General features: G+C 35.0%; 1 protein-coding gene across 1 annotated transcript in view; it reads right to left on the reverse strand.

Moving 5' to 3' along the window:
- The window catches only part of LOC106880120 (putative U3 small nucleolar RNA-associated protein 11), a 75,273-nt gene that overhangs the window by 37,766 nt on the left and 21,922 nt on the right, over positions 1–15,585 (reverse strand). The window contains exon 6 of the mRNA XM_014929943.3: positions 12,457–12,587. Within this exon, the coding sequence (XP_014785429.1) occupies positions 12,457–12,587 (131 nt within the window). The remainder of the gene's footprint in view (positions 1–12,456; positions 12,588–15,585) is intronic.

The raw sequence follows: 15,585 nt of genomic DNA on the forward strand, positions 1-15,585 counted from the left end.
TCACAGCATCCTCAGGGTCTTTTAGAACTATTTCATTTAACAGTTGACACAAGTTATGCCATAAAATGGTTTTTATGTTTTACTGTAAAACTTAACCTAAATCTAAATGGTAGAAAAATGTGGAAAATGGAAGGGAAAAGTCACATATCTGTACTGACCCCTTCTATCTTCTCAAACAATTGGTAGAGAAGACAGGGAGAATGAAAGATAAAGGAAATGATACAACAGTTATATGAAAGAGGGAATTATGAGTCTCTAGAACAATGTAGGATAAGACAATAATATAAAAAAATAATATGTAGCGAAGAAATATATAAAATTTGGGGGAGAGAATTAGAGAATTTTATGAGAAAATGTGCTAGAAAGATAGGATGTTGAACAAAGAGGATGATAGAGTTAACATAAATAGATAGACTAACAGACAGGCAAACAGAAATAAAATGGAATGTCAGTTAGAAAAAAGAAAAACAAACCTTATTTCTCTGCTATCCATCTGAATACTTCAACTAAAAGTGAAGAGATGATGATGAAGATATATCAGAGACACCATATAATCTTTTATCTCTCCATGAACTTCATAAACAACTGTCTTATTTTGTTAGTTTCCCTTTATCAATGGAGGCACGGTTCATCTCCTCACCACCCCCACAACCAATGAGGTAGAATGGATTTTATCAGATAACAGATTCCAAAATCAACCTATCACCTCTTCAATGATGGTTTTCCGTCAATTCAATTTGTATATTTTCCCCTTTTTCTGATACCTTTACCACCACACCTTTCACTGAAAACAAATTGTCAACTTGTCATAACCTTTACACAGCCAAACATATTTTCAGGTTCTACACACATACACACACACGCATGCATGCACACATTCCATTCCTTTAGTAAAAATTATGGTAGCCATCACACTTCATTCACACTCACTCCATTCATCTGAGTAACAAACACATACACATGCGCACACACATACACACATATATATTGAACAACATTGAGAAACACAAACCTGATCAAAGTAAAATATGTTGACAATGCAGACATACATGTCAGTAACACAGCACAGTATAACATAAACATGCAGATAACACACACACACAATCATCTCAATGTGCAGCAAGTGCACAGAATACATACACCTCGAAAGCATAAACATCAGGTCCAGATCAAGACCCATTGAGGCCCTAAGCGCTTAAAAGATTTTGGTGCCCCCTCCTATATATATATATATATATGTATATGTCATTAACTACTTGAAATACGATGTAGAAAAACAGCTGACAACTGATGAAGGGTCATTTTTTTAATGTCACTTGTCTTGTTTTCCATTTGTTTCTTTCCTTGTTCATAAAAAAAAGTTTGTATTCCATGTTGTTTACGTTGTGCCCATATATGCATGTGTATGTACATATATATGTATGTATGCATATATATTTATATATTATTTATATTATTATATGTGTAATGCCAGTGTGCATATTCGGCTGAGTGTAAGTGCTTTGAGAGAAAAGTTGGTCCTAAGAAGCATCAGATGTTGTGTGCAAGAGTGGCAACTGCGCTGGTATGGTCATGTGGTACGAATGGATGAGGACAGCTGTGTGAAATAGTGTCAAACCCTAGCGGTTGATGGAAACTGTGGAAGACGTAGACCCAGGAAGACCTGGGATGAGGTGGTGAAGCACGACCTTTGAACATTAGGCCTCACCGAGGCAATGACTAGTGACAAAGACTAGAAAGGATGTAAGGCAAAGTCGACCTCGGTGGAATTTGAACTCAGAACATAAAGACAGACGAAATACCATGAAGCATTTTGCCCAGCGTGCTAATGTTTCCCTGCATATTGTGTTTGTTTGTGTGTGTGCATACACACACACACACACACACACACACACACACACCTGTAAGTATATACACATACTTGCATGCACGTTTATAGAAAATGGCTGGGAAAGTTTAGAAATTCTATAGAAAAGTCAGAGCCAACCGAAATTGTCACAAGTAGAACTGAAAAGGGGAGAGAAGGGTCTAAGACCATGTTTAAGAAGAACCTAAAGAAGTATTACAACGTAGCAAATAATGGTTAAAAAAAAAGATAATTTGGTAGAGAACCCCACCACCACCACCACCACCACCACCGCCACCCCAAAATAAAAAAATGGATAAATAAATGAAAACTAGAGGCAGGGAGGTTTGAATCAATTTAAAACAATGGCAGGATACAGAGAAAGTGGAACAATATAATGTGCAAGGTTAAAGAGAAATTGACCAATATACATATAAATATATATATATATCTGTGTGTGTGTGTGTGCGTGTATATGTATATATATATGTGTGTGTGCATATATATATATATATCTATATCTATCTATCTATCTATCTATATATATATATATATATAATTATGTATATATATGTGTGTATGTGTTGTATATATATATATATATATATATATATATATATGTGTGTGTGTATATATATGTGTTTGTATCTATCTATCTATCTATCTATCTATATATATATATTACTATGTATATATATGTGTGTATATATGTGTTTGCATATATATATATATATTAATGTCTAGTTCCTGTTATCATTCTTTATGCTTTTGGAAGACACAAGCAATGATTAGAAAAAAAAAAGAGAAACAGAAGAAATTTTTCAGACCGAACGAACGTCAGTAAACACAGAAGCTGAGGTAGAAAACTTAAATAAAAATGGCAAAAATTTCAAAGATATGGATAAGACTCAAGGAGTGGGTGAGGCTGTGACAGAAGAATTGTGAGATGAGCAATAGTTTAATAAAGTGCTTTTTCAATTCATTGCAATGTCTGCGCCATTGTGATGACGGAACGGATGGCATTGGTGGTGGTGGTGGTTCACTATACGTTTCTAACACTGGTTAATGATAGAGTAGACAGATTGTATAGAGTCACATATAAGACAAAAAGAGGATGTCATTTTAATAGTATAGTTGCTGAGCTAAGTAGAAAGCATGTATGCATAGTTTGGGTGAGAAAGCATTAAGTTTATGAAAACCTAAATTACAGTGATAAACATGTTAATTTCTTACATTTTCTCCCTTACAATGTGTTTGCATTTTAAAGTAAAGCATATGTTGTATATACAGGGTGGGCTTGTTAGGAGGTTGAAAAACTGGAGTAAACAAAAAAGAACAACAAATAAAAAAAATAAAGATGTCTTGGCATGAATAAGTGGTTAGATTCACATCTATATACTTTTCTCAGAGGCTCCAGAAGAACTATTTTCAATGAAGAATTTTTTTTAAAAAAAGAAAAAAAAAAATGAACGCAAACTGTGCGTATGAAAAGGAAACAAATAAAAAAACTTTTAAAAAGTACAGCAAAGCCAAAAAAAATAAAATAGGAAAGAAAAATTAGTGAAAATAAAGTAAAAAAAAAATGCAAAATCCATCCCTTCGTGTCTGCCACATGGACAGTGAATATGAAAACTGCACTTTTCTATGCACTCAAGCCATACCCCAACAACATGTTCTTATGATAATTTCATAGTTTCATAGTTCATCTTTTAAGTACAACTTACCTGGCAGGTAAAATTGGCATCTTTTAGGAGTTTGTTAAATCAATACTGTTGGAAGCAAACGGTGATGTATATTTTCAGAAAAACCCACATAATACATTACTTAGTCTAATTTAGAACAAAATATATCAGTAAAAGTAAACTAAAAGTAAAAAAAAAAAAGAAAAGGTAATATTTTTGGTAATACTAATGTTTTGGAATAAATGTGAAAATTCCAAATTTATCTAAAAATAGAAATCTAATCTGTCTTGAGCCATATTAGTTCTAAAATACTTCCAGAACAATATACAGAATACATAATAACAATGCCAAAATTATATATACATATATATATATAAAGCTGTATATATAAAAATGAATTAAAGGTGATGCTAAGCCATCATCATCATCGTCATCGTTTAACGTCCGCTTTCCATGCTAGCATGGGTTGAACGATTTGACTGAGGACTGGTGAAACCGGATGGCAACACCAGGCTCCAATCTAATTTGGCAGAGTTTCTACAGCTGGATGCCCTTCCTAATGCCAACCACTCAGAGAGTGTAGTGGGTGCTTTTACGTGTCACCCGCACGAAAACGGCCACGCTCGAAATGGTGTCTTTTATGTGCCACCCGCACAAGACCCAGTCCAGGGGCACTGGCAACGATCTCGCTCGAAAACCCTACAAAGGCCAGTCAGGCGGTACTGGCAACGGTCACGCTCAAGATGGTACATCTTAATAATCCTTATCATTATTCATATATATATATATATATATATATATATATATATATATATATATATATATATATATATATATATATATATATATATATATATATATATATATATATGTATATATATATATATATGTATATATATATATATGTATATATACATATATATATATATATATATATATATATATATATATATATATATATATATATATATATATGTAGATATATATATGTATATATATGTATATATATACGTATATATATATATGTATATATATATATATATATATATATATATATATATGTATATATATGTATATATATATATGTATATATATATGTATATATATATGTATATATATATATATGTATATATATATATATATATATATATATATATATATATATATATATGTATATATATATATATATATATATATATATATATATATATATATATATATATATATATATATATATATGTATATATATATATATATATATATATATATATATATATATATATATATATATATATATATATATATATATATATGTATATATATATATGTATATATATACATAGATAAATAAAGAAATGATGTTATTTATCTATATTATAAAAACATTTTACCTAAACTTGGAGTTTCTACCTATATAGGTAAGCTGTTACATTCTTGGTACATGTGGGAATTTTTGCTACCCTGGTAACTATTTATTTTCTCCATGTTATTTGTAAACATTGAAAAAAACACACATACATTTATATATATATATATATATATATATATATATATATATATATATGTATACATACATACAGACACATATAAGTAACAAAGATACCTATACATCCTTGTTATTTACTTACATTCTGCTCACCTAATTTTGAAATGTGTGGACTACACCGAACTTCCTCAATTTACCAAATTCAACTGAATCTTAATTATATTATATATATGTGTGTGTGTGTGTGTGTGTATAAGTAAAGAAAATGGAGAAATCCACAGACAGACATCAATTTATTAATACAAATCCAATATCAAACAACATCAACTTCCTATAACCTGTAATTGTTTCCATGTTCAATTAATTCAAATATCAAATAATCAAATTAAATTAAATTAAAAATGTAATTTGAATACAGTGAATTGAAAATTTCGTCAGGGTGAGAAACTGACAGAAAACAAGGCATCACATCTCAATGGATTGAGTGATCATTGTCAGACTCAGCATCAAATTCAAATGTGTGCACACGTGTATATTAATGCTCTTAAAAAACCCAAAAAAACTGTTACTTGCATATATGCAATTTTGTTTCATAATTATTTTTATTGAATTCGTGTGTGCGTTAATATATTTGAAAAACAAAAGAACCTTTAGAATGGATAAACAATACCTTTGATACAGTTAACAGTAAGCAAAACTATTTATCCTTAAATTTTCATTATTACTCGTGAGAATATGAATGCTAGTATAGCTTATTAATTACTTAAGAATTTTTCTAAGTCATTTAGTCATAACTGCTAGTTTTAATAAATTAATTACTAATTTTTAATTTATATTGGCGTTAGGAAGGGCATCCAGCCGTAGAAACTCTGCCAAATCAGATTGGAGCCTGGTGTAGCCATCTGGTTTCACCAGTCCTCAGTCAAATCGTCCAACCCAAGCTAGCATGGAAAGCGGACATTAAACGATGATGATGATGATGATTATTTAAACTATAAAACATAGTTATTGTTTACCATGTACCACATGACTATGATGTATCCAATGTGCCTACCATGATATAGTAGCTGCATTCTACTGGCTCCCATGCCAGTGGCACATAAAAAAGCACAATCCAAATATGGCTGATGCCAGGTCTGCCTGACTGGCTCCTGTGCTGGTGGCACGTAAAAAGCACTATCCGAATGTGGCCGATACCGGTACCCCCTGACTGGCCTCTGTGCTGGTGGCACATGAAAAGCACAATCAGAATGTGATCGATGCCAGGCCCGCCTGACTGGCTCCCATGCCGGTGGCACGTAAAACGCACCTACTATACTCTTGGAGTGATTAGCATTAGGAAGGGCATCCAGTTGTAGAAACACTGCCAGATCAGATTGGAGCCTGGTGCAGCTGCTGGCTCTCCAGACCTCAGTCAAACCCTCCAACCCATGCCAACATGGAAAACGGATGTTGAACGATGATGATGATGATGATGATGAATATATCATTTTTATTATAATCATGAGAAGATACAAAGAATGATATTTGAGGAATATGTTAATATTTACAAAATTATATCTACCAATTCATTAATATTTATAATATTTCACTTTAATGTAACCATTTGAATCAGTGAGAAGCTAACATCTTTTTAGTATTTCACTGATACACTGGAAAAAACAGAGGAACTTGGATGCTAGCATCCCTCTAAGAAGTATTTATATCCTCGCAATAATTAATTTATACATATCATCACCATCATTTAACATCCGTTTTTCCATGCTGGCATGGGTTGGACGGTTTGACAGGGGACTAGCATGAGGCCTTTTTGGAGCTGGATTTTCTACGGAGTGCATGTCCTTGTTTACCCCCAACCTCAGTTTCTAGACATGAGTGGTCCTGAGACCAAGGCCTCTACCACAATTTTTAAGAAATGTAATGGAAAACTAGTTCAGGAAGGCAGGGATACTATTCCTTGAGATCCCTTTCAGAGCCTCCTCCTCCCACCTATTGTTACTTTTCTATGAAGTCTGTGTAAACATGAGCAGCAGAAGAGTTTGTAGTTTAGAGATAGCTAGAGTGAGAAGGTGCACCAGAGTTGGTAGAAATTAATGAAGTTTGTGTTGCAATTGTTAGAAGCTAAGTTCTGTGATGCAACACAAATAGGAGCACAAGGAGTTAGTGTGGAGTATGTCAGCAAAACCTATGCTAAATGGAGTACAGGCAAAATAATGAGAAACAAGAGAGTGAATGCGAAAGATATTAAAAAAAGGGTATACAGATAGAAGTGGGGTAGAGAGAGAGAGAGAGAGAGAGAGAGAGAGAGAATGATGTGTGTGTGTGTGTCTGTGTCTAAAACTATTTGTCACAGTGCCACCAACTGTAGCAGCCAAAGAATAATAATAACAGTAATTGTGAAAGTGATAAAATAGCAAAAATCAAAATAAAGGAAGTGAGTTGCAGAGGATAAAAGAATAAATAAACAAAATAATAGAAAGCACAATCTCTTCTAACATAGAACCAACATTGAGATTAGTTCTGGCAGTTGTCAGTGGCAAGCAGAGAGAGCAGAAACTTGTATAAAAGTTATGATTTAAAAGGATATTTCTCTTTGTTATTTGCCACCATTTATTTACATTTTTTTGTCAAAGACACTTGTTATTGTTTTGTTTTTAATGTTTTTATATAATAATTTTTACTCTGTATATGTTGTGTATGTGTGCATATGTGTATGTTTTCTTGCAATATGCACTTCTTTCATATATGAATACATCTGAACAGAAGTAGGATATTAAAAAAAAAAGAAGAAAGAAAAACAACAAAAGAACACATATCGAAAGTGAAAGTAGGAGAGAAAGTGAAAGTAGGAGAGAGAGAGAGAAAGAAACATAACAAAATAAAAACTACAACTACTAACAAAAATAAAGTCTTTTCACAGCTTTAGTATATGTTTGAAGGTGCTGATTTCTTCCTGATTTGTCACGAAGGTGGTCGGGAAATTCTGTGTGAAATATGGTAGAAAATATGGTAGCATAGAAGCAGGGGGGAGGAAGGGGAAGTGCAGAAGAGCAAGAGAAAAATGTAAGGAGAGAAGGATTAGAAAGAAGAAGACAAGGCAAATGGATGGAGAGTGATAATCATAAAGCAGAATCAGCTATAATTGCTCATATTTCCCCTTTACTGCTTGTTGTCATGAGACTTTCATTTCTGCCGCCAACATAACTGACAGCACCATCATCATCATCATCGTCGTCGTCATCTGCACTATCATTGTCAGCACCAACACTAGACCATTGCTACCACCACCACCACTGCCACTGCTGCCACCACCACCACCACCACCACCACTGCCAACACAGCCACCTCTAACAAAGCGAGGTATAACAACAATGAAGGTTAACTGAAAAATATCTAACAAAAATTCTGAGACTGGCTGAATAATAGATGGAGGAGGTGATGAAAAGGAGGAGGTGGTGGGTGGGGTAAAGAGAGTGACTGAATGAGATTCACACACACACACACACACACAAACATTTACATGCATATATCTAAATATATATGCACACATCTTTCTACACACATACACATGTGAAAGTGCATGTTATAAATATATGATAAATTAGAAAAAAAAAAAGAGTGGGGGTGGGGGACAGCCTCAGCTCCCCCCCCTACCCTTACATAAAACAAGTAAAAAGCTAAACTATGATTATATATACATGTGTGTGTGTGGGTGCTCATATGCATAGATATATGTATATAGACACAGTCCAACACGATCACACACACATACCTATGAGAGAGAGAGAGAGAGAGAGAGAGAGAGAAGGAGAGAGAAAAATAAGAGGAAAACCACAAATATTACATATGAAACAAGAGAAGTCGAGTCACAACGTAATAACTGGTGACCACAATAAGAATTTAACCGATTCTTCTTTGCTCTTAAGATAAAAGAGAAGAAAGACTATAACAGAGTTAGAAGATTGCATTACGAATAACAATGACAACAAGAGCAACAACAATAACAACAATAACAGCAATGGCATTCAATAAAAATACCAATAACAACCAAATTTCTCTCAAATCATGAATGAAAAGAAACAATTTGGCATCTGTATTCTTTCCTAACAACAACAACAAAATAATGATGATGATGATGATAATGATAATGATGATGATGATGATGATATGCAAGAAGTTTAAATTGTCTGGGAATTTGTAGGTAAACCCAGGAATCTTCAGCACAGTGTCTAAGATATGAAAACATATTGATTGTCCTTTTGATTTCTTTGGTCTAATCCAAGATTGCTTAACAACTGCCAATACTGTTAGCGTCGGAAACTTTCTGTCCGTACAGAACCGCATACCCCTCACCACCCACCACCAATAGCTGGTTCACCTGGTCTGCCCTACCTGAACAGATTTACTCATGTTAACATTATTGATTTGTGTTAAAAGTTCTGCTGCAACTGCTACAACTTGTGTTACCAACTTCGACTACTTCACAACGGTGTCTTTCTCTTAGAACATAACACTAGTCAAAAGGAGTATACAAATCTTGACATTTGGTTATATTAGTGGAATATGGAATACATTTATTGTCATGGAACTGTTACAATCAGTTCTGAACGAGCAGACCTATTGCCTGACCCATAACACTTAAAAGACAAACCTAAACAAGCAAGAACTGAAAAGGTTTCTGCTGAACTCAAGTGCCTAACAACGGTTCTATGATTTTTATTGGGGGACATCAAGTTCAGGGTTTGATATATTTATTCTCCAATTTAAAGAATGCAAACTGTTTCTTTTGAAGGTGATTTTAAAAGTTCAATGAGTAAATCAACTGATTACATTAAAGCTTATTAACAAACATATCTTATTGCTGGTCAGTTTTGATTAAGCTGACCTAAGGTCAAAAATGTTTAGGATTATATTATACAATGTATCCTTCTTTTAAGAAGGTGAGTATAATTTCAGGGAGGTTTAGCTGCTATTTCTGACAGGTCACATAAAGCCTAATATATTTAAGACTTATGGCATACAGATCTGATTGGAAACCGTGGAGCAAATCCCAACTGTAACATTCTAGATTAAACACCTCTTCAATAAAATAATTTGTAATGTTTAGACCTGTTGCAACAACAGACTTCATATTGTATATTTCTTATAAGACTATTTACCTCAAGTGCCATCCATGTTTTACACAGATTTCTTGTTTGTAGCATGACAGGATTCCTGGTTAATTAATAGATCTGACTATTCCATACATAAACAAATTTATATATTAGAAAAGAAAAGGTAGACTGACCCTCACCTCTTCCTTACAGATATGCTGAGTTTTAGTTAGATTGTGTCTATTACAGGCTCCATGTTCCTTTGGCAGGTTGCATGTACAAGACTTTTCTAGGAACCAGCTTTGCAGCTGGTCACATTGCAAGAGAAAAAGTCAAACATGTTGCATTCTCCTTACCATCACCACCAATACTAATAGTTCTTAATTTAGGCATAAAGCCAGCAACTTTGAGGGGAGGGGGAGATTAGTTGGTTAAATTGTTCATTTAAGACTGTATTAGAAATCATTATTATGGTAAATGTGGTTGAGTGCCAAATAATTTGAACTAAATGTAAAAGGAATTCACTAAATTTGAATGGCATTTTCGCTGAAGTTCTACCAATTTGCCATTCACTGACAATATTTCTTACAATTTTTTTCTTCCTTTTTGAAAATCCTTGATTTAAAGATGAAATAAGAATTTTTGTCCAAGTTGCTCAGCTTATTAGTGTGGTGCCTTAGGTGATCACCTGATACACCTTTAACCTAGCATCAGGCTTATATGTATGTATGTATGTATGTATGTATGTGTGTGTGCATGTATGTATATATCGCCTGACTGGCTTCCCCCGTGCAGGTGGCACATAAAAAGCACCACCCGAACATGGCCGATACCACCTGACTGGCTCCCGTGCTGGTGACACGTAAAAAGTGCCCACTAGACTCTCGGAGTGGTTGGTGTTAGGAAGGGCATCCAGCTGTAGAAACACTGCCAAATCAGATTGGAGCTTGGTGTGGCCTCCTGGCTTGCCAGTCCCCAATCAAACCCATGCCAGCATGGAAAATGGATGTTAAACAATGATGATGATGATGATGATGAATGAGGCTGATATTTGGTTTTGAGTATTTACACTTAAGTATCGTAGAAATGCCTCATTGACCAAAAATTGTACTGTTCAAAATCCATATTTGTACATATGAAATTTTCTCAGGACTAGCAGCATATCACGACGGACAGAAAGATGGTTTGCCTTACAGCTGACAGAAAGATGACAGGTCAATCGCATCTTAGGATATGAAGTGTCAACAAACTGGTGCAGCAGACAAATAAAAGAGACATTTATTTTCAGTGATTTATTTCCCAAACTAACACTAGGGAAATATGTTTGTAAGCCATAAAACAGGTGTTTATCTTTTTATTTATTTTCTTTTTTTACATGAAACTCCGCTCAACTGTGAAAAGAAAAAGGAAAGCTTTTTTGTGGTTTGTAAACTGTAGTGGTTAAAGTACTTGCCTGCTAATTCATGGAATGTGAAGTCACATCATCATCATCATCATCATCATTGTTGTTTAACGTCCGCTTTCCATGCTGGCATAGGTTGGACAGTTTGACTGAGGACTGGTGAGCCAGAAGGCTGCACCAGGCTCTAATCTGATCTGGCAATGTTTCTACGGCTGGATGCCCTTCCTAACACCAACCACTCCGAGAGTGTAGTGGGTGCTTTTATGTGCCACCGGCACGAGGGCCAGTCAGGCAGTTCTAGCAACGACTACGCTCAAAGGTGTTTTTACGTGCTACCTGCATGGGAGCCAGTCCAGTAGCAGGTTTATCATCGTCGTTTAACATCCATTTTCCATGCTGGCATGGGTTGGACAGTTTGACCAGAGCTGGCAAGGCCAGGGGCCACACCACGTTCCATTGTCTGCTTTGGAATGGTTTCTACAGCTGGATGCTCTTCCTGAATGCCAACCACTTTCCAGAGTGAGAGAGAGAGAGCTTTGTTTGCCAACAGAGGTAAAAGCTCTCTGAACTTTCTCCCTCCTCTTGTTATAAACATTGATATCAACCAAGGAAGGAAGACAGGCACAGAGAACTTCAGCGGAAACTGAACCCAAGAAGATAACAATACAGAACTAAATATCATACACCTTTCTGACCATTCCACTACTCTATTGTCTTGATTAGTAATTGGTGCTATGCTGGAAATATTAAAGCAGAAAGTCTTAGTTGATATGCAAACAACAGGAGATCCCTGATAATGGTTTTGTCCCTGAAGTTGAGAAGCACAAAGTAGACGCCAACAGGATTTGAAATCATGACCATTGTTATTTAACATCCATTTTCTATGCTGGCACAGGTTGGATGGTAATCTGAACAAATAGAGATCTGATGATATAAATGCCACATACCTCAACTGTTTGCTCGTCTAAAGTAGCACCAATGTCCATCTGCTGCAACTGGTCAGTCTTTATTCTGTTGTGTCTTCGATTAACAAGTAATGGGTGCGTATGGAAATGTTCAGCAGCATCAAACTTTTTCACTGTGAAGAAATGCAGACAAAACTTTATAAAAACGAATATTCAGAAATAAAATTATCACTTTACAAGAAAAAAAAAAAATCATATAGACTTCCATATAGTATCCATCTATTAATCCATTCACAAGGATGTCATTGACCCAAAAGTACAAACAGCCTGGGTGCTGGAGTCACCACTGAGATATATATATATATATATATATATATATATATATATATACTTGGGGATGGTCATATTGTCAGTTTAGTCAATATGATGAGGTCACAGAAGTGTGACGAAAGAACTCTGGCCGAAATAGGATTAATGTAATGTAATGTAATATAAAGCTGAAGCAAATTAACACCAAATATACAGTGCGTGTGTTTTTATTGGCTAAACTGGCAATATGACCATCCCCAAGTACAACAACATCTGTTTCAACACACGATTTCACATCACAAATCTTGCAAAACAAATATATATATATATATATATATATATATATGTGTGTGTATATATATCATCATCATTTAATGTCCGTTTTCTATACTGGCATGATGTAGGGCTAGGATACAGAACAGTTGACAAGTATTTTGTTGGTTCGTTGTGCTGGGTACAAATCCCAGAAAAAAAGCAAAACCTATGCACCAAAGAAGAAACAATTGAAAGAAAGACCACAATAGCAACCACTGCAGAAATATTAATGGTTGTATCAGTTGTAGCTACAACAAGAAATGCAGTAGTGATAATGGTTTCAAATTTTGGCACAAGGCCAGCAATTTTGGGAAAGGGAGTGGGTAAGTGGATTACACTGACCCCAGTACTCCTTAACTGGCACTTATTTTATCGACCCTGAAAATATGAAAGGCAAAGTTGACCTCAGTGAATTTGAACTCAGAATGTAAAGAGAGATGAAATGTTGCCAAGCATTTTGTCTGACGCGCTAATGAGTCTGCCAGCTCACTGCCTTAGATGTAGCAGTAGTAATAACAGGAGGAGCAGCAATAGCTGCGCATTTATCTGTCAATATATATATGAGTGTGTGTGTGTGTGTGTGTGTGTGCATGTGAAAAAGCATCCTATAACAACCATTTTTCCATGAACCAGAAAATAATATTCTTATCATGAGGATAAGACTTCCAATTAAAATAAATCTTATGCTTGACATCTGGTTTCTTCACAGAACAAGAAATAAAGATTTTTAAGAGATGACGACTGTTGGAAACAGAGAAGAAGAAACCGAAGAGGGGAGAAGTTTGGAAGGAGAAAGGAATAATAGGAAGAAAAACAACAACAACAACAACGAGATGAATAAGAAGAAAAGGAGGAGGAGGAGTTTCAAGTTTTTCTTGCAATCGAATGATTAAGAGAAACTGTGCTAAACAAGCTGTGCTTAAGTTAAATGAAGATGGTGGCGAGGAGACGTCTGAGAGTTAAACATACTTTGCAAATTGAGATCAAGAAACAGATGTATTTCAAATTGACAGTCAGCAGCTTAAGTTGCTCCCAAAGAAAATCTCCCAAGCTTGCCTTAATGCTTCTACTTTCTGCTATGGTTGCACATGTCGCACACAGCTGCCATTTGATATCAATGTCAACGGTATTGATTTATTTCCACTAGGCACAAAGTGAATGTTTCCAAGAGAGAAGTGAAGGGGGAACACCGACTGGAATCAACTCCTGTATATTACTAGTGCTACTAAACATGGAAGCACAATGACTGTATGGTTGAGATACTGGACTACAGATTGTCCCCTCTATTGCTCAGGAGTTTAAAACATTACAAAAGCCACCACTTTGCAATTTAATGCTTGCTTTAGTTTGACTAAAAGAACAATTGAAATTTGTAAAAAAAGGCTTCAATTCCTTTCTCACAGGTAGTTAACGAGCACTTACTTAATACCCTGTACACTGCAAGCCTGAAAGTGCAGGTTGTGGTAGACCAGTTGAAGTCATCATTGATGAGAAAGTATGATTTTGTGTCAATTAGGACTATGAAGGACAAAAGAAAAGGTGTGTCCTCTGGCAAGGAATTATTTAAAAGGCTCTGAGTTGAACATGATTGGGGATGACTGGGAGCGCTTCTGGTCAAAAGGTCACATAAATTTTTGCCTTTCTTTTTAAAGACTCTTACACTTCTCATTTCTTCAAAGAGAACCAGACCAAAATGTTAAAATTCAATTCTCTCCACACCATACAATCTTATTCTTATTTCTTTATTGCCCACAAGGGGCTAAACATAGAGGGGACAAACAAGGACAGACAAAGGAGTTAAGTCGATTACATCGACCCCAGTGTTTAACTGGTACTTAATTTATCGACCCTGAAAGGAATGAAAGGCAAAGTCGACTTCGGTGGAATTTGAACTCAGAATGTAGCGACAGATGAAATATCGCTAAATATTTCGCTGGGTGTGCTAACGATTCTGCCAGCTCGCCCACCATACAATCTTATTCTATGAATCTTATTTTGGCTAGATTTGAGATGAATTTCTATAAGAAGCTCTATAATCTTCCGAATTAAGAAACTTGAGCTCACTGCATCATCAATAACAATACTGCTTTTAATGAAGATCTGCAGAAAGTCACAGATGTTATGCAGTCTCATGTGATCTGACCCATTCTTCAAAGATGTTATGTCTCTGTAAGAAATCAATAAAATTTAAATTGAGAATCTTTACATGTCTGCGAAAGCTATATTTCTACGTATGCTTAAACATGAGGCTGCAGTGGCAATGGGGTTAAGGTAAAAAAAACTTCTGACTTAAGAGAGAGACCTTACCATAGCTACAATGTCACGCCTCTGGGAAAAAACCACACAATTCTAATTCTCTTTGCCTTATGTTGCTGAACTGATAAATTGGGTTTCAATCTTGCTTAACAGTTGACTGGTTAATGTCTGTAAGGACGTCCAACTGTGAAAATTAATGCTCCAACAACCTCCCCCACTCAATTTAGTTTAGCATAATTATATGGACAGGGTTAAAAAAACGGAATTCTCATATCTTCATGAAAGCTTGCA

This window comes from Octopus bimaculoides, chromosome 8 (genome assembly GCF_046866305.1).
Source record: "Octopus bimaculoides isolate indiv1 chromosome 8, ASM4686630v1, whole genome shotgun sequence".
Classification (NCBI taxonomy): Eukaryota; Metazoa; Mollusca; class Cephalopoda; order Octopoda; family Octopodidae; genus Octopus; species Octopus bimaculoides.